Source organism: Rana temporaria, chromosome 2, assembly GCF_905171775.1.
Source record: "Rana temporaria chromosome 2, aRanTem1.1, whole genome shotgun sequence".
NCBI lineage: Eukaryota > Metazoa > Chordata > Amphibia > Anura > Ranidae > Rana > Rana temporaria.
Genome location: NC_053490.1, coordinates 56,143,869 through 56,164,652, shown reverse-complemented (window position 1 = coordinate 56,164,652; position 20,784 = coordinate 56,143,869). Strand labels below are relative to the sequence as shown.

The 20,784-nt window shown below is 51.6% G+C and overlaps 1 protein-coding gene across 1 annotated transcript in view; it reads left to right on the top strand.

Moving 5' to 3' along the window:
* Positions 1 to 11,438: 11,438 nt before the first annotated feature.
* TMEM123 (transmembrane protein 123) overlaps positions 11,439 to 20,784 on the top strand; it is an 87,496-nt gene continuing 78,150 nt past the window's right edge. The window contains exon 1 of the mRNA XM_040340211.1: positions 11,439 to 11,656. Within this exon, the coding sequence (XP_040196145.1) occupies positions 11,566 to 11,656 (91 nt within the window). The 5' untranslated portion in view covers positions 11,439 to 11,565. The remainder of the gene's footprint in view (positions 11,657 to 20,784) is intronic.

Here is a 20,784-nt window from a genome sequence, read left to right as displayed (position 1 = left end):
CTATAGGGATAAAAAGTGGGATTTCACTCCTGTACTCTGAGTCATAGGTACAAACATGAGGAAACGGCCTCTGAAAAACCCATCTACGCTCGCACCGACACCAGACCTTGCTGGCCCTCTGAAAAGTGATCGCTCTTCAGAGGGCAGGTGAAATGCAGATAGGAGACATAGAAGTGCGACTGCAGAAAAATGACCCCGTGGTCCATGGCGTATGCCCCCCCCTTTTTATTTTATTTTTGTTGACGTGTCACCACCCCTTTTAACCACTTCCCTATCCGCCCATTGTCATATGACGTTCACAGATGGGATTTTCCATCGTGGGTGGACGTCATATGACGTCCTGGGCTTCCCGGCCTGCCTGGGGGGTGCACGCATCGCTCGGGACCCGTTGCCCGGCGGGCGCGATGTCCGCCGGGCACCAGCGATTGCCCACGATGACGGCAGGACCGTGGATCTGTGTGTGTAAACACACAGATCCACGGGCCCTGTCAGCTGAGGAGACGGATGTGCGTTCCTCTGTACTGGGAACACACATCGGTGTTGTCCCCTTATGGGTGGCCTCCCTCCCCCTACAGTTCAAATCACTCACTAGGGAAGATCTTTAACCCCCTGGTGTTAACCCCTTCCCTGCCAGTGCCATTTGCACAGTAATCAGTGCAGTTTTGTAGCAGTAATGGGTGTATAAATGTGAATGTTCGCAAAAGTGATATTGGGGTAACTAGTGTGCTTTTGGTGACAAAAGGTGTAATTGTTGTTAATTTTGTGGCAAAATAGGAGAGCTGCCCACGGGGAGCCTTGAACCCAAAATGAAGTCTATGCAAGGCAGTGACTCTACCACTGAGCTATAAGCTCTATTCATATGCATAGTGGAGTTCTGGGTAATCATAAGATACATTTGACCGGTGAAATCACTAAGCAACAGATCTAACATTAACAAGAACATACAAAGCCATTTACAACTCGTCCCTGAGCTTATATCACCAATCTTGTCTCCAAACCTCTTTGCTCCTCCCAAAAGACCTCCCCTCGCTGCTCTCTAGTTCCCTTGTCTCATCTCCTCCCATGCTTGCCTCCAGGACTTCTCCATAGCCTCTCCTATCCTCTGGAACTCCCTACCTCAATCTGTCCAGCCATCTCTCCTACTTTCTCCATTTTCTTTTAGGCCATCATCCCTGACTGAAAAACAAATTTCTTCAGGGAGGCCTATCCTGCCTTCAACTAATAACTCAATCTTCTATTTCTCCCATCAGTTCATCCCTCAGTTTCCTCGGTTTAGGCTGACAGGGAGAGCTGATCTGCGGCTCTCCCTGTTAGAGAGGGGGGGTCTGTGCTGATAATCAGCACATTGATTATCAGCACAGCCCCTATCAAAAGGTGCCCATCAGCTGGCAATCAGTGCCCATCGCCAGCCTGTCCCCCTCTATAAACGCCTGTCAGCGCCCCTAAAACTGCCAGTCGGTGCCAACAACAGTGCCAATTAGCAGGAAGGGGGTGAAAGTGCCTGGTATTGAAGTGGCTAAGCTTAGTTGGGAATAGGCTGAACTTCCACTGTCAGTATGACATGTGAACGAGGCCTTAAACGTCTATAGCAGTGGTTCTCAACCTTTCTAGTGCCGTGACCCCTTGATGAAATTTCCCAAGTTGTGGGGACCCCCATCAGTAAAATTATTTACAAACTGTATAGCACCCAAGCATGTATCTAGCACTGACGCGGAATAACCACTTTTGAGGAACCAACTGGGACGTTCATATATACTGTAAATGATATGTCTTGTTCCATATTAATTATTTTCTTGCATAGACACGTCATGTTGGACTTAAAGCGGAGTTTCGCCATTTTTTTTTTTTAAGTCCAACATGACGTGGCTATGCAAGAAAAAAAATTATTATGGAACAAGACACATCATTTATATTTGAGCGTCCCAGTTGGTTCCTCAAAAGTGGTTATTCCTTGTCAGTGCTAGATATTCAAAGTGTATAGCACCCAAACATGTATCTAGCACTGACACGGAATAACCACTTTTGAGGAACCAACTGGGACGCTCAAATATAAATGATATGTATTGTACCACAATTATATTTTTCACAGTCATGTCAGACTTCTTTAATCAAAATCTATGTATTAATTACACTGCTGTGACAAACAGTACAAAAATGCCTTAATTACCGGTGTTTAGTGCCTGGCTTGCCAAAGTACCTCAGGTTACCTCAGGTGTTCTGTCAGCATCAGCAACCCGTCTATTATATTAACCAGAAGTGACGCCGCCGCCATCTTGGTACCCTCGTCCGCAGCAAGGCTACAGTTAGAAGTTGGCAAGCAGACATCTTTTTACACCCACCAAAGTCTTGTATTTTACATGTATTTTTACCAGCAAACTGAGCTTATATACTATATAAAGCTTATATAGTATATAAGCTCAGTTTACTGGTAAAAATACGTGTAAACTGCAAGACTTCGGTGGGTGTAAAAAGATGTCCGCTTGCTGACTTCTAACTGTAGCCTTGCTGCGGACGAGGGTACCAAGTTGGCGGCGGCGTCACTTCCGGTTAACTCCGCTTGCTGACATCTAACTGCAGCCTTACTGCGGACGAGAGTACCATGATGGCGGTGGCGACGGAACGTCACTTCCGCACGGTTCTCCTCTCCCGGAAGTGACGTCTTGCTGGCCGAGACGGACAGACTCAGGCGTAAACAGTAATTTCGGGTCCGTCTCGGCAAGCGTTACAGTTTGGACTAGCATTCGCGACCCCCGGGGAAATTGCCAAACGACCCCCCGGGGGATCGCGACCCCCGGGTTGTGAACCGCTGGTCTATAGGGATAAAAAGTGGGATTTCACTCCTGTACTCTGAGTCATAGGTACAAACATGAGCAAAAGGCTTCTGAAAAACCCATCTACGCTCGCACCGACAACAGACCTTGCTGGCCCTCTGAAAAGTGATCGCTCTTCAGAGGGCAGGTGAAAGGCAGATAGGAGACATAGAAGTGCCAAGTGGAAAAATGTGGTGATACTGCGCTGTCTGGAATAAGTGAACCTAAAATTAAAATGAGATACCCACAAAAAACAAATGCATTGGAAAACAAGCTGCGCAATTAATATACAAATCTCTGTGGTAATTGGTGATGAAATGACTTCATATAAGTTATGAGATCCCAAAAGTTGAGATGAAACAATCCCAAGTGATGGGTGTTGAACAAATGTAGAAAATAATATATTGGGCCAGATTCACAAAGAGATACGACGGTGTATCTACAGATACACCATCGTATCTCTGACGTAAACTGGTCCTATCTATGCGCCTGATTCATAGAATCAGTTGCGCATAGATAGGGCTAGATCCGACAGTGTTACAATGTGTTACACTGTCGGATCTTTTTTTCAATTTAAAAATGGCGCCGGGGGCGTTCCCGCTGATTTACGATAAATAATATGTAAATCAGCGAGATACGCAAATTCACGAACGTACGCAGACCCGTCGCAGTGTTCTTACGTCGTTTCCGTAGCGGTTTTCCGTCGTATACTTACCCCTTCTTTTATCAGGCGCAGCCAATGTTAAGTATAGCCGGCGTTTCCGCGTCGAATTTGAATTTTCCTACGTCGTTTGCGTACGCCGATTCACGAACACGCGCGTCGCAAGTCCCGCTCACGTCGCAACCACTGACGTCCTAGTGACGTCAGTGGGAGCAATGCACGCCGGGAAATTCCCCGGACGGCGCCTGCGCATTTAAATCGGCGCGGGAACGTGCCTGATTTAAAGAGTACACTCCCCTAGCCGCGGAATTTGAATTCCGCCAGGGGATTTAGGATCCGCCGTCGCAAGTTTGGAGGTAAGTTGTTTGTGAATTAGCCACTTGCCTCCTAAACTTGCGGGAGCGGATCTTAATTCACGTAGAACGAGCGGATCTATAGATCCGCTGCGCTACGTGAATCTGGCCCATTGAGTCTATCGTTGAAACACATATAAAACACGTGCATCTGCTGATGATTGGTGACAGTTCATTTGAATGGATAGTGACATCAATACAGGAAAATCTCGGAAATGTGCACGAAATAGATGTGCACGAAATAGATGTAGAAGTGCGGCTGCAGAAAAATTACCCCGTGGTCCATGGCGTATGCCCCCCCCCCTTTTTTTTTTTTTTTTGTCGACGTGTCACCACCCCTTTTAACCACCTCCCCACCCGCCCATTGTCATATGACGTCCACAGATGGGATCTTCCATCGTGGGTGGACGTCATATGACGTCCTGGGCTTCCCGGCCTACCTGGGGGGGGGGTGCACGGCATCGCTCGGGGCCCGGTGCCCGGCGGGCGCGATGTCCGCCGGGCACCCGCGATTGCCCAGGATGACGGCAGGACCGTGGATCTGTGTGTGTAAACACACACAGATCCATGGCCCTGTCAGGTGAGGAGACGGATGTGTGTTCCTCTGTATTGGGAAGACACATCGGTGTGGTCCCCTTGTGGGTGGCCTCCCTCCCCCTACAGTTCAAATCAGTCACTAGGGAAGATATTTAACCCCCTGATGTTAACCCCTTCCCTGGCAGTGGGATTTGCAGAGTAATCAGTGCAGTTTTGTATGAGTAATGGCTGTATAAATGTGAATGGTGCCAAAAGTGATATTGGAGTAATGTGTGTAATGTGTTGACAAAAGGTGTAATTGTTGTTAATTGTGTGTCAAAATAGGAGAGCTGCCCACGGGGAGGCTTGAACCCAAAATGTTGGCTATGCAAGGCAGTGACTCTACCACTGAGCTATAAGCTCTATGTGTATGCATAGCACATCTCCGGGTAATCATAAGATACATTTGACCGTTGAAATCACTAAGCAACAGATCTAACATTAACAAGAACATACAAAGCCATTTACAACTCGTCCCTGAGCTTCTATCACCAATCTAGTCTCCAAATATCATTGTCAAACCTCTTTGCTCCTCCCAAGACCACCTCCCCCCCCCCCCCCCCGCCCGCTGCTCTCTAGCTCCCTTGTCTCATTTTATCTAGGGGAATCGGGTATTTTTTTTAAAATCAAAGCTGTACTTACCGTTTTAGAGAGTGATCTTGTCCGCCGCTTCCGGGTATGGTCTTCGGGACTGGGCGTTCCTATTTCATTGACAGTCTTCCGACAGGCTTCCGAGGGTCGCATACATTGCGTCACGAGTAGCCGAAAGAAGCCGAAGGTCGGTGCGGCTCTATACGGCGCCTGCGCACCGACGTTCGGCTACTTTCGGAAAATCGTGACGCGATAGATGCGACCGTCGGAGGCCTGTCAGAAGACTGTCAATCAAATAGGAACGCCCCCAGTCCCGCAGCCCATACCCGGAAGCGGCGGAGAAGATCGCTCTGTAAAACGGTAAGTACTGCTTCGATTTTAAAAAACCTACCCGATTTCCCTAGACAAAATGAGCCTCAATCTAATGTTAAAAATTAACATTTCCGGGTGAACCTCCACTTTAACTGGGGTATGGATGTAAAAGTCAGAAAATAAAGTGTAAATACAAAAAAATTTAAATCGGTTTAAAACGAGAAACCGCCCACCAGCTGTAATGAAATTTACAATTGTCTTATTCTATGAATAGGTGGGATGGGGAAGTATCTAGGTGGGCTTACAGGAAGGCAGGTGCTTGTTTTAGGCCTTACGACTCCGGGGGCTTGGCACTCCGCCCTGGAGGTCGGCTTGGGGCTCCGCTCTGGAGGTTGGGTTGGGACTCCGCTCTGGAGGTCGGCTTGGGGCTCCGCTCTGGAGGTCGGCTGGGGGCTCCGCTCTGGAGGTCGGGTCGGGGCTCCGCTCTAGAGGTCGGGTCGGGGCTCCGCTCTGGAGGTCAGGTTGGGACTCCGCTCTGGAGGTCGGCTTGGGGCTCCGCTCTGGAGGTCGGGTTGGGACTCCGCTCTGGAGGTCGGCTTGGGGCTCCGCTCTGGAGGTCAGGTTGGGACTCTGCTCTGGAGGTCGGCTTGGGGCTCCGCTCTGGAGGTCGGGTTGGGGCTCCGCTCTGGAGGCCGGGTTGGGGCTCCGCTTTGGAGGTCGGTTTGGGGCTCCGCTCTGGAGGTCGGGTTGGGGCTCCGCTCTGGAGGTCGGCTTGGAGCTCCGCTCTGGAGGTCGGGTTGGGGCTCAGCTCTGGAGGTCGGGTTGGGGCTCCGCTCTGGAGGTCAGGTTGGGGCTCAGCTCTGGAGGTCGGGTTGGGGCTCCGCTCTGGAGGTCGGGTTGGGGCTCAGCTCTGGAGGTCGGGTTGGGGCTCCGCTCTGGAGGTCAGCTTGGAGCTCCGCTCTGGAGGTCGGGTTGGGGCTCAGCTCTGCAGGTCGGGTTGGGACTCCGCTCTGGAGGTCGGCTTGGGGCTCTGCTCTGGAGGTCGGCTTGGGGCTCCGCTCTGGAGGTCGGCTTGGGGCTCCGCTCTGGAAGTCGGCTTGGGACTCCGCTCTGGAGGCCGGGTTGGGGCTCCGCTCTGGAGGCCGGGTTGGGGCTCCGCTCTGGAGGTCAGGTTGGGGCTCCGCTCTGGAGGTCGGCATGGGGCTCCGCTTAGGATGTGTGTTTGTTGTACTGTCTGTTTTGTATGTACAAACATTTCAAAATAAAAATTTACCTTTTTTTAAAAAAAAAGAAAAGAAATGAAGTACTGCAAAAATGAATTTAAAATACTTGATTTTTCTCTGCTTTATCTGAATGTTTTAAGTAAGTGACAAGGTCTGTTTTTGGTGACAAATGTACTGTATGTTTCACTGTATGCTAGCCTCGTTTCATTCTGCGCAACATATTTTAATTACTAAATCAATCCCCAGGTATGAAGTCTGATCTGATTTATGTGTCTAAATAAGACATCTGTTGAGTTCATTTTGTCTTTAGAGATGTGTGTAAAATTGGTAAAGTAAATATCCTTAACGCGTAACTTTACTTCTTTCCTGTCCTGTCTCGTCCCATCCTGATGTTTACTTCAGTATTCGGAATGAACACATGTGAGAACTGTCATAAAAAACCTATAGATAGCCCACTTTCTATATCCAGGAAGCAGAACCGCTTCCCTTTGTTACCACAATGTCAACATATACTGTCACACGCTGAAATCAGTTTAACCACTTTCTTACTGGGCACTTAAACCCCCTTCCTGCCCAGAGGACTTTTTGCGATTCGTCGCTTTAACTGATAATTGCGCGGTCGTGCGACGTGGCTCCCAAACAAAATTGACGTCCATTTTTTCCCACAAATAGAGCTTTCTTTTGGTGGTATTTGATCACCTCTGCGGTTTTTATTTTTTGCGCTATAAACAAAAGTAGAGCGACAATTTTGAAAAAACAAATTTTTTCTTACTTGTTGCTATAATAAATAGCTCAATTTTTTTTTTTTTTTTTTTTTTATATAGTGTTCTAACTGTGGGGGAAAGGGGGTGACTGGGGGAGGTGACCGATCTGTGTCTCTATGTACAAGAGACACAGATCGGTCTCCTCTCTCCCTGACAGCACCGCTGTCTGTGAGAGCCGGCAATGAGAAATGATCTCATATGTAAACATATGAGATCATCTCTCATTGGCCGCACAGATCGCATAGCAAACGGCCACTCCGATTGGCCGTTCACGGCGATCTGTGATTGGCTGTGTCCAAGGGACACGGCCAGCACAGAAGTTCCCCGCTGAAAGGGGCGGACTCAAATGACGGCGCCCCAGAGAAGTAGAACCACCATGCGGCCGTATATAGTCGTACGGCCGTCGGGAAGTGGTTAAAGGGGTTGTAAAGGTAAATGTTTTTTCACCTTAATGCATCCTATGCATTAAGGTGAAAAAACATCCGATGGTACCGCCCCCCCCCCCCCCGAACCCGTCCAAGGGGGAGTGTCTATGGCATAGACACTTCCCCTTGGACGGATCTGTCCAATCGCGAGCAAGGGGGAGTCACATAGACACTCCCCCTTGCTCGCGATTGGACAGATCCGTCCAAGGGGGAGTGTCTATGCGCAGCGGGGAAAACAGCTGTTCAAACGAACGCTGTCTGTTATGTTCCCCGCCGCGGTGATAACAGTAGGCAGGGCCGGGAGGGGTCACTGTGCCAACACATGCAGCCACTTGTGCCAACACATGCAGCCACTTGTGCCAACACACGCAGCCACTTGTGCCAACACACGCAGCCACTTGTGCCAACACACGCAGCCACTTGTGCCAACACACGCAGCCACTTCGCCACCATAAATTGTCGCCACTGTGCCAATCACACGCAACCACTGTGCCAATCACACTCAGCCACTGTGCCCATCACACGCAGCCACTTGTGCCAACACATGCAGCCACTTGTGCCAACACACGCAGCCACTTGTGCCAACACACGCAGCCACTTCGCCACCATAAATTGTCGCCACTGTGCCAATCACACGCAGCCACTGTGCCAATCACACGCAGCCACTGTGCCAATCACACGTAGCCACTGTTCCCATCAAACGCAGCCACTGTGCCAATCACACTCAGCCACTGTGCAATCAATTGTTGCCACTGTTCCCAAAGACAGCCACTGTGCCAATCACATGCAGCCACTGTGCCAATCACATGCAGCCACTGTGCCAATCACACGCAGCCACTGTGCCAATCACACGCAGCCACTGTTCCCATCAAACGCAGCCACTGTGCCAATCACACTCAGCCACTGTGCAATCAATTGTTGCCACTGTTCCCAAAGACAGCCACTGTGCCAATCACATGCAGCCACTGTGCCAATCACACGCAGCCACTGTGCCAATCACACGCAGCCACTGTGCCAATCGCATGCAGCCACTGTGCCAATCGCATGCAGCCACTGTGCCCATCAAACGCAGCCACTGTGCCAATCACACGCAGCCACTGTGCCAATAACACGCAGCCACTCTGCCCATCAAACGCAGCCACTGTGCCAATCACACGCAGCCACTGTGCCCATCAAACGCAGCCACTGTGCCATCACATGCAGCCACTGTGCCAACACACGCAGTCACTGTGCCATCAATTGTTGCCACTGTGCCCATCACACGCAGCCACTGTGCCATCAATTGTCGCCACTGTGCCCATCAAACGCAACCACTGTGCCATCACACGCAGCCACTGTGCCATCACATGCAGCCACTGTTTAATCAATTGTTATTGATTAAACAGTGGCTGCCTGTCCCCAGCCTCTGTCCCCCTCCTGTGTCATGTCCCCAGCGTCTGTCCCCCTCTTGTGTCATGTTCCCAGCCTCTGTCCCCCTCCTGTGCCATGTCCCCAGCCTCTGTCCCCCTCCTGTGTCATGTCCCCAGCCTCTGTCCCCCTCCTGTGCCATGTCCCCAGCCTCTGTCTCCCTCCTGTGTCATGTCCCCAGCCTCTGTCCCCCTCCTGTGTCATGTCCCCAGCCTCTGTCCCCCTCCTGTGTCATGTCCCCAGCCTCTGTCCTCCTCCTGTGTCATGTCCCCAGCCTCTGTCCCCCTCCTGTGCCATGTCCCCAGCCTCTGTCCCCCTCCTGTGTCATGTCCCCAGCCTCTGTCCCCCTCCTGTGTCATGTCCCCAGCCTCTGTCCCCCTCCTGTGCCATGTCCCCAGCCTCTGTCCCCCTCCTGTGCCATGTCCCCAGCCTCTGTCCCCCTCCTGTGCCATGTCCCCAGCCTCTGTCCCCCTCCTGTGTCATGTCCCCAGCCTCTGTCCCCCTCCTGTGCCATGTCCCCAGCCTCTGTCCCCCTCCTGTGTCATGTCCCCAGCCTCTGTCCCCCTCCTGTGTCATGTCCCCAGCCTCTGTCCCCCTCCTGTGCCATGTCCCCAGCCTCTGTCCCCCTCCTTTGCCATGTCCCCAGCCTCTGTCCCCCTCTTGTGTCATGTCCCCAGCCTCTGTCCCCCTCCTGTGCCATGTCCCCAGCCTCTGTCCCCCTCCTGTGCCATGTCCCCAGCCTCTGTCCCCCTCCTTTGCCATGTCCCCAGCCTCTGTCCCCCTCCTGTGCCATGTCCCCAGCCTCTGTCCCCCTCTTGTGTCATGTCCCCAGCCTCTGTCCCCCTCCTGTGCCATGTCCCCAGCCTCTGTCCCCCTCCTGTGTCATGTCCCCAGCCTCTGTCCCCCTCCTGTGTCATGTCCCCAGCCTCTGTCCCCCTCCTGTGTCATGTCCCCAGCCTCTGTCCCCCAGTTTTCCAACAATGATATTTACTGCTTTTTATAAAGAAATACAATTGATTTTATGCAGTATTGAGTTTAGCCTTTTGGCCCGGCCCTCCAAAATATTTTTAGTTTCTCGTGTGGCCCCATCGAAAAAATAATTGCCCACCCCTGATCTATGGTCTGCTTTAATCAGCCCAGCCTTTCTGAACCTTTACTCTTCAGAGGAACCCTGAAAACAATTGGTTGTAAACCCTTACAGACCACTTTAACCTACAGGTAAGCCTAGATTAAGGCTTACCTGTAGGTCCAAGAAATATCTCCTTAAAGTGGAGGTTCACCCTATAAAAAATTTATAACACTACACCCAGTTCTGCCTAAAAAATGACACTAACCTTTTTTTTTTTCCCCCCCGTAGATAGCGTTTAGCCATGGAATTCACCGCGGCTTCCGGGTAAGGAATCCCGCGGGAGTGGGCGTTCCTATCGACATGCCAATTGATTGACATGCTAAACGACGGCGCAAACAGCGCATCACGACTTCCCGAAGGAAGCTCGGCTCGGCTCTATTCGGCGCCTGCGCCGAATAGAGCCGAGCTGAAGCCCCTGGTCTTTTTGCCACCTAGCAACTCCTCTGTTTATAGCGCAAAAAATAAAAGTCGCAGAGGTGATCAAATCCCACCAAAAGAAAGCTCTATTTGTGGGGAAAAAAAGGACATCAATTTTGTTTGGGAGCCACGTCACACGACCGTGCAATTGTCATTCAAAGCGTGAGAGTGCCGAAAGCTGAAATTTCGCCTGGGCAGGAAGGGGGTATATGTGCCCAGTAAGCAAGTGGTTAAGGAGGCAAATCTTTCCGGGGCTGAAGTGGTTAAAAAATAAAATTGTAATAAAAAAATCTGACACCTTCCACCGGCCCCCAAAAAGCATTTTGAGAAAAAAATAATAATACAAATAAAGAATTAAAAGAACTACTGACACCATCCTCCTGCACATACACTCCGCACTCTACATTCCCTATCTAACACTGCTGCATTCGGAATGAATGGGGAGGATCTATAACAATGAATGAAATCAGATTCTTTTTCTTCATTCAAACTCTGTAGCGAGATCCACTGAATCGAATTAGTGACTCAGCAGCCCCGCCTAGTGTAAGTGGAGGGTGCCACCGTGGTGTACATAGGATGTGAGCCGAGTCTCCCCATCTCCTCATGTTCTTGTTCTGGCCTGAACCAAAAGCTCCTCCCTGATAGGATGAGGCGAGGAGATGTGGGAAGGTCGGGCTCTGTGATTGGTTGTATGTTTCTACTCCCATGTCTACACCAGGCGTTTGCAGTCGTGACTCCGCCCATCTGTCAGCTGAACACTGCAATGTGCGCGCCCACGGTAGGAGGTCACATGACAGAAACCTGACAATCCGAGCTGCTGCGCGCTCCCGTGGCGCTCCGGGAAGTGTGGTGTAGTGTGTGTGGTTGTTGTGCTCCTCGTTACACTGTCAGGGCGGGATGAGGATGATGGACGGATCCCGGGGATGGATATGGACGGCCGTTCTGCTCCTGGCTGCTCTCAGCATGTGCTTGGCGGCTGACACCCCCGGTGAGTGCTGGGGGGGGAGGAGGTGTGTCATTAGGAGTGTTCTTGTCATCATTGATGTGTGTGATGTCACAGGCTGCTGTATGACATCATATAGTGAAGGGATTTTTAGTGTTACAAAGGGCCCCCTTTAATTTTCCGTTCTTGGTGGTCTCACTTCTTAGGCTGCATTGATACTGAGCGACCCGCATAACATGTGCATTTATTGTAATGGCGCCCCAAAACATGGCTAGCAAAGTTATGCAAAAAACGCACATCGCCAAACGCACTGGTCTCAGTGCCAAACATTGGTCCTTTTGAGCCTTTCATGGCGAGCGTGACACGCAGCCCATTAACACCCAAGCGTAGCTGAGACGTGTGCAGAAATGCTTGTTTCTAGAAACGCAATAAAAGCGCAAGCACACTAAAAAGGGGAATTTTGTAGCATGACAAAGCGTGCTAAAAAACAACAAAGTCGGTGGCAAAAAAAAAAGGGGTATGGGAACTACTTTTGGTTCTGTTTTGGAGCGTAGTGAAAGGGCCGCCATGCATGTTGCATCAAAAATGCAAAAAATGCGTTGCTCGGGTCTAAATACAGCCTGCACATCAATGGTCTTCTGTGCTAAAGCGTGCAGAGCGTCGCTACTCTGAGTTGAGAATGTCGCCTCAAATACCACTCATTAGCCCCCCTTCACACTGGGGCAGCGTCAGCGCTAAAGCAGCGACATTTGGCGGCTAGCTGGGCGCTATTAACCCCAAAGAAAGGGTTGAAAACTCCTGTGTTGTGATGCTTCGGGAAAGCGCTTTTCAGGTGCAGGGCGTTTTGGGAGCGCGAAGTACAGCGCTCCCAAACCGCCCCAAAGATGCTGCTTGCCCCAGAGTGAAAAGTCGCACTGGAATGAATGGGAGGCGGTTTTTAGGCGCTTAGCAGAGGATGTTTCCAGCGCTGAAAAGCGCCCTTTGAGCTCATACGACATGAATGGACTCAAATCGCACTGCAAAGAATGGCATCTGATTTGTACTGGAATGCAGTGCGATTCCTGTCCGACTTGCATCCGCTCCTGTGTGAAACCCTGCATGTGATTCAGACAGGAGTCGCACTGCATTCATTTTCAAATCGGATGCGACTCTTTGCAGTGCGATTTGAGCCCATTCAATTTCTATGTTTGTCAAATTGCGCCACAAAGGTATGAGTACCGGAGCATATGCATGAGTACTCATGACAATACTTGGTATCAGTGAAACCCTACCACTGATGAAGCCATCAGCATTCTGTACTGATCCGGTGTGTACTGCACTTGGTGGAAACTGTGCCGCCATATTCCTCTGTGATGTCATCAGGAACCGCCCATCTCTTCCTGGTTCATGCCGTGGCATATGTGTGTCATCGGGTGAGAGAATCGCAAGGAGACAATGGGCCCCCTGATGACATCCCCACACATGGCACATGTGCTGAAACCACAGTGGCAGAGGGCAGCCTTTGACAGGTAGGTCTGCCGTAATGTGCCAACATGTGGTGTACACTCGCACGTTCTGGCATAGACCTGCAGGGGGGGCTGTTTTACGTTTTTCCTTTTCTTCAAGAGTTTAATTCTGCTTTTAAAAGTTGTTTTAGGGCGCGTTTTGGGACTTGTGAGACCCGTGTCATTTAGTCAAGGAGAGCGGTCTTATTTAGCACTAATCACCCCGACTTTACAAAAGGTTGCTGTACTACTGCAAGACTTCTGTCCGATTTGTGTCCGTGGCCTAAATGGAAGTCGGATCCTCATCTTAATTGATGTGATTTGTGGGGATGCACCGATATAGGTGCTGATACCAGGCATTTGTGTGATTATCGGTACTTGCTCCAATGCTACCAAAACCGATGCGATTTGCGTCAATTCAAATTGGGCACAAATTGCACTGCAAGAAATCTCCTCATGCAGTTTGAATAGGAATGTGGTGTGATTCCTGTCCAAATCGCACGCAATTTTTATTTTATTTTTTCCCTCCCCCCACGTGCGTGCGTGCGCATATGCGTATGTATAGATGGAAGAGCCATCTAGTGGGCAGTGTAGAACTCGCAAAATTCAGCAGAGGGTGCACTGTTCGAGTAAGTAGGTAAGTAGGTTGAGACCGATCTAGAAGTATTAAAGCAGCAATCATTTATTTAAAAACTGGCGCTCCTGTGGGCGGGCGCTGAGCCCAATGGATGCCAGATCCATGGACGTCCTCATTGATCGCCCGCACAGTGCTGTCTCCAAAGTGGAGCACTTCCACCTGCTCCTGGCATTTAGCCCCGGCGGACGGTGATGAGCCCTGACTGTAGCTGTCATTTTTGGGTGCACCAGCCATTGCCAGCTCTGTCGTTCGAGCCGCCATCCATTGGGCTCATCGCCCGCCCCCAGGATCTTCAGGCCATTCATTTCACCAGGCTCAGCAGAGTAAACGGAACCCGTGAGTCCCAGTGCCCCACTGGCACACTACCATCTCCCTGTATGGGCTTGTGATCGATGTACCTAATATCCTCAGTCTGTTCAGTTTTTCCAATAAATGATTGCTGATTTGAACTTCTGATCGGTCTCTACCTACTTACTGTAACATCGCTTCCTCTGCCGAATTTTGTGAGTTCTAAACTGCCCACTAGATGGTGCTTCTCGTGATACATGCGTGGAAATGGCATGCGATTCTTTGCAGACACAAAGTATCGGTACTCGGTATCGGCAAGTACTTGACAGAAAGTATCAGTACTTGCCGATTAAAAAAATCGGTGCAACCCTAGTGATTGGGACCCGTCATTAACCACTTAAGCCCCAGACCAATATGCTGCCTAAAGACCCAAGGGGTTTTTACAGTTCGGGACTGCGTCGCTTTAACAGACAATTGCGCGGTCGTGCGACGTGGCTCCCAAACAAAATTGGCGTCCTTTTTTCCCCACAAATAGAGCTTTCTTTTGGTGGTATTTGATCACCTCTGCGGTTTTTATTTTTTGCGCTATAAACAAAAATAGAGCGACAATTTTGAAAAAAATGCAATATTTTTTGCTTTTTGCTGTAATAAATATCCCCCAAAAACATATATACATTTTTTTTTCCTCAGTTTAGGCCGATACGTATTCTTCTACCTATTTTTGGTAAAAAAAAATCGCAATAATCGTTTATCGGTTGGTTTGCGCAAAATTTATAGCGTTTACAAAATAGGGGATTTTTTTTTTTTTTTTTTTTTAATGGCGGCGATCAGCGATTTTTTTCGTGACTGCGACATTATGGCGGACACTTCGGACAATTTTGACACATTTTTGGGACCATTGTCATTTTCACAGCAAAAAATGCATTTAAATTGCATTCTTTATTGTGAAAATGACAGTTGCAGTTTGGGAGTTAAACACAGGGGGCGCTGTAACATTTAGGGATCACTGTGTGTGTGTGTTTACTAGTGTAGGGGGGTGTGGCTGTAGGACTGACACCATCGATCGAGTCTTCCCTATAAAGGGAATCACCCGATCGATGCGCCGCCACAGTAAAGCACGGGGAAGCCGTGTTTACACACAGCTCTCCCCGTTCTTCAGCTCCGGGGAGCGATCGCGACGGAGCGGCTAAAAACAAAAAGCCGCGCCGTCGTCCCGGATCGCTCCCCGAGCGGACCCGACCTCCGCATGTACCGGGGGGGTCCCGATCGGACCCCCCACCCACGTCTAGCAGAGGACGTACAGGTACGTGATTGTGCCTGTCCGTGCCATTCTGCTGACGTATATGTACATGAGGAGGTCGGGAACTGGTTAAAGGAAGATTACACGGGCAATCCATGAAGTCGCCTGGTAAAGTCACACTGTAAGTTGCTGTACTTTCAGGTCACGGCAGTGTGAACCGAGACTTATGATTTAGCCTTTCCTTCTACTTTACTACACCTGGTGCTGTGCCATAAGATAACAGCATTATCTGGATTGGTAGCTCCTGTGTTTTTACAAACTGTGTAATGATGACTGTAATGTGATAAGGCTGAATGTGGCTGATAAAAGGCAATTTAATTACTTGATAGACTACCGTAGGGCTTTCAGTTGTATTGGCGGACCATTTGACGTGGAAACGTATTTGGATGTGATAATAGTAGGCTTGGTTTTTCCCTGGGCATTCCCCAGGTTTTTTTTGTTGGATGTGATAATTGGACTATTGTGTTTGATACATGGCTGAGTGATGGAATATTTCCATGGGGTTGGGGGTACCAGGTTAGTGTACTGTGATGATAGCACAAAGCCATACAGTGAAGATTTTGCCATCTTTGAACATATGGATTGGGTCCCAGGAATGGCCGTTTAATTCTTTCCCTACTCCCTAGCGCTGAAAAGTTTCAGGCCCATGCACTGTGCGCTGATACAAAACTCCGGGCATTTTTTTCCTATCCCGTTCAGTGGGGCTGTGCCCGTACTGCATGGGTTAACTACTTGTTTTTGTCTAGGGGTTCAGAGAGCCGAGCTATACTCGCCCAATCCTCTGGTCCCTGCCGCTCCTGCCTCCTCCCCACGGTCTAGCAGTCTTGTCCGGTGGACTGTTCCTGACATCATCACGTCCATAGACCGGCTCTGAACATGAGGACGGCAACAACTGACATGGAGGAGTGCTGTTTTCCGAAGGATTGGGATGTCGCATTGCCTCATAAAAAGGGTCCTGCGAGGCTCCGAAACGTTGTTATTTGCTGTAATGATGTGATCGCTGAATAAAGCTTTGGACCCATTTTTTGGAGACTCATCGTGTGCTGGTGACGTTCCTCATTCAAAAGACACAGCGTGGCTCAGCCCCACCCCGCTCCTTCCTTACTGGCTGTGATTGGCAGGAGCCAGTGGCTTCCCTATTGTGTCTTAGCCAATGAGGAGGGAGAGAGCTGCTGCTCTGGTGAACATCACATGGGTAAGTATTTGGGGGCACTGAGGGGGAAGCTGCCCACTGAAGTTTTTTTTTTACCTTCATGTATAGAATGCATAAAAAAGATAAAAAGCCTTCAGCCTTTACAACCACTTTAAACTAGAACTAAAGGCAAAGATTTATTTTATTTTTATTGGATAGAGTACGGGAAGGATTATAACCCACTTTTTTTTTTTTTTTTACCTCTCCCATTGGGGAGATTTACCTTCACTTTCTGCCCCATTACCAAAACAAAACAAAAAACCACCAAAAAGACAGAATCCTTGGGTGGTCACTAGAAGATTTGCCATCTATACCTGTTGTGGGGACAACCCTAACATTTGGGATTTTCTTTTACTTTCACTTTCGAGGATAACATTAAACAGGACATTCAGCGAGCGTGAATCACCCTAATGGGGGCACAGAAGGCAAAAGAAACTGACAGATGTTCTAATCCATCTCTACTTGCCTCCTCTGAGCAGCCTGGATCCTCCCCTTTTCTGGTCCCTCTTCTGTGCTCCTGGCCCCTCCCTCCTGTCGAGTGGCCCCACAGCAAGCCGATTGCTATGGAGGCACCAGAGCTGAGTCCAGAGCTCCCTGTGTCCATTCGGAAACAGCACCGACCCTGTCCCCTCTCTCTTCTGATTGGCTGGCTGGCTGACTGACTTTGACAGTCGCTGGAGCCAATGGCACTGCTGCTGTGTCTAAGCCAATCGGAAGGAGGGTCCCCTACAGCTTAGACACTTGTGGACATCACTGGAGAGAGATGAGGCTCGGGTAAGTATTAGGGAGGTGCTAGGGGGGAGGCTGCTACACACAGAAGGTTTTTGATCTTCATGCATAGAATGCATGAAGATCAAAAACCTTCTGCCTTTACAACTCCTTTTAAATCCTCCTTTTTGTTACAGTTGTCACCACTTACATTGCGTGCTACTTGTCCAACATTTTTCAGTCTCTCCTTTGGTTGCTGCCCCCCTCTTCCTATTTGGGGGGTGATTTCTTTCCCTTGCAGGGTCATATGGAGCACAAGATTAAAGTGATACTAGAGTCTTTTTTTTTTTTTTTTTTTTAAAGCGGAGGTTCACCCGCACAGGACACTATTTCCCCCTAGATCAGACCTGGGCAAACTACGGCCCGCGGGCCGTATACGGCCCGGCGGACCTTTTAATCCGGCCCACCCCCGCCGCCGCAACCTACTGTTATCACCGCGGTGGGGAACATAACAGACAGCGTTCGTTTGAACAGCTGTTTTCCCCGCCGCGCATAGACACTCCCCCTTGGACGGATCTGTCCAATCGCGAGCAAGGGGGAGTCACATAGACACTCCCCCTTGCTCGCGATTGGACAGATCCGTCCAAGGGGAAGTGCGAGCAAGGGGGAGTGTCTCTGTGACTCCCTCTTGCTCGCGATTGGACAGATCCGTCCAAGGGGAAGTGTCTATGCCATAGACACTCCCCCTTGGACGGATCTGTCCAATCGCGAGCAAGGGGGAGTCACAGACACTCCCCCTTGCTCGCGATTGGACAGATCCGTCCAAGGGGGAGTGTCTATGCGCAGCGGGGAAAACAGCTGTTCAAACGAACGCTGTCTGTTATGTTCCCCGCCGCGGTGATAACAGTAGGCAGGGCCGGGAGGGGTCACTGTGCCCATCACACGCAGCCACTTGTGCCAACACACGCAGCCACTTGTGCCAACACACGCAGCCACTTCGCCACCATAAATTGTCGCCACTGTGCCAATCACACGCAGCCACTGTGCCAATCACACGCAGCCACTGTGCCAATCACACGCAGCCACTTGTGCCAACACATGCAGCCACTTGTGCCAACACACGCAGCCACTTGTGTCAACACACGCAGCCACTTGTGTCAACACACGCAGCCACTTCGCCACCATAAATTGTCGCCACTGTGCCAATCACACGCAGCCACTGTGCCCAACACATGCAGCCACTGTGCCCAACACATGCAGCCACTTGTGCCAACACACGCAGCCACTTGTGCCAACACACGCAGCCACTTCGCCACCATAAATTGTCGCCACTGTGCCAATCACACGCAGCCACTGTGCCAATCACACTCAGCCACTGTTCCCAAAGACAGCCACTGTGCCAATCACATGCAGCCACTGTGCCAATCACACGCAGCCACTGTGCCAATCACACGCAGCCACTGTGCCAATCACACGCAGCCACTGTGCCAATCACACGCAGCCACTCTGCCCATCAAACGCAGCCACTCTGCCCATCAAACGCAGCCACTCTGCCCATCAAACGCAGCCACTGGGCCCATCAAACGCAGCCACTGTGCCATCACATGCAGCCACTGTGCCATCACATGCAGCCACTGTGCCAACACACGCAGTCACTGTGCCATCAATTGTTGCCACTGTGCCCATCACACGCAGCCACTGTGCCATCAATTGTCGCCACTGTGCCCATCAAACGCAACCACTGTGCCATCACACGCAGCCACTGTGCCATCACATGCAGCCACTGTTTAATCAATTGTCTGTCCCCCTCCTGTGTCATGTCCCCAGCGTCTGTCCCCCTCCTGTGTCATCTCCCCAGCGTCTGTCCCCCTCCTGTGTCATGTCCCCAGCCTCTGTCCCCCTCCTGTGTCATGTCCCCAGCGTCTGTCCCCCTCTTGTGTCATGTCCCCAGCGTCTGTCCCCCTCCTGTGTCATGTCCCCAGCCTCTGTCCCCCTCTTGTGTCATGTCCCCAGCCTCTGTCCCCCTCCTGTGTCATGTCCCAAGCATCTGTCCCCCTCCTGTGCCATGTCCCCGGCCTCTGTCCCCCTCCTGTGTCATGTCCCCAGCGTCTGTCCCCCTCCTGTGTCATGTCCCCAGCGTCTGTCCCCCTCCTGTGTCATGTCCCCAGCGTCTGTCCCCCTCCTGTGTCATGTCCCCAGCCTCTGTCCCCCTCCTGTGCCATGTCCCCAGCCTCTGTCCCCCTCCTGTGCCATGTCCCCAGCCTCTGTCCCCCTCCTGTGTCATGTCCCCAGCCTCTGTCCCCCTCCTGTGTCATGTCCCCAGCCTCTGTCCCCCTCCTGTGTCATGTCCCCAGCCTCTGTCCCCCTCCTGTGCCATGTCCCCAGCCTCTGTCCCCCTCCTGTGTCATGTCCCCAGCCTCTGTCCCCCTCCTGTGCCATGTCCCCAGCCTCTGTCCCCCTCCTGTGTCATGTCCCCAGCCTCTGTCCCCCCTCCTGTGGCATGTCCCCAGCCTCTGTCCCCCCTCCTGTGCCATGTCCCCAGCCTCTGTCCCCCTCCTGTGCCATGTCCCCAGCCTCTGTCCCCCTCCTGTGCCATGTCCCCAGCCTCTGTCCCCCTCCTGTGTCATGTCCCCAGCGTCTGTCCCCCTCCTGTGTCATGTCCCCAGCGTCTGTCCCCCTCCTGTGTCATGTCCCCAGCCTCTGTCCCCCTCCTGTGTCATGTCCCCAGCGTCTGTCCCCCTCTTGTGTCATGTCCCCAGCGTCTGTCCCCCTCCTGTGTCATGTCCCCAGCCTCTGTCCCCCTCTTGTGTCATGTCCCCAGCCTCTGTCCCCCTCTTGTGTCATGTCCCAAGCATCTGTCCCCCTCCTGTGCCATGTCCCCGGCCTCTGTCCCCCTCCTGTGTCATGTCCCCAGCGTCTGTCCCCCTCCTGTGTCATGTCCCCAGCGTCTGTCCCCCTCCTGTGTCATGTCCCCAGCGTCTGTCCCCCTCCTGTGTCATGTCCCCAGCCTCTGTCCCCCTCCTGTGCCATGTCCCCAGCCTCTGTCCCCCTCCTGTGCCATGTCCCCAGCCTCTGTCCCCCTCCTGTGTCATGTCCCCAGCCTCTGTCCCCCTCCTGTGCCATGTCCCCAGCCTCTGTCCCCCTCCTGTGTCATGTCCCCAGCCTCTGTCCCCCTCCTGTGCCATGTCCCCAGCCTCTGTCCCCCTCCTGTGCCATGTCCCCAGCCTCTGTCCCCCTCCTGTGCCATGTCCCCAGCCTCTGTCCCCCTCCTGTGTCATGTCCCCAGCCTCTGTCCCCCCTCCTGTGGCATGTCCCCAGCCTCTGTCCCCCCTCCTGTGCCATGTCCCCAGCCTCTGTCCCCCTCCTGTGCCATGTCCCCAGCCTCTGTCCCCCTCCTGTGCCATGTCCCCAGCCTCTGTCCCCCTCCTGTGCCATGTCCCCAGCCTCTGTCCCCCTCCTGTGCCATGTCCCCAGCCTCTGTCCCCCTCCTGTGTCATGTCCCCAGCCTCTGTCCCCCTCCTGTGCCATGTCCCCAGCCTCTGTCCCCCTCCAGTGCCATGTCCC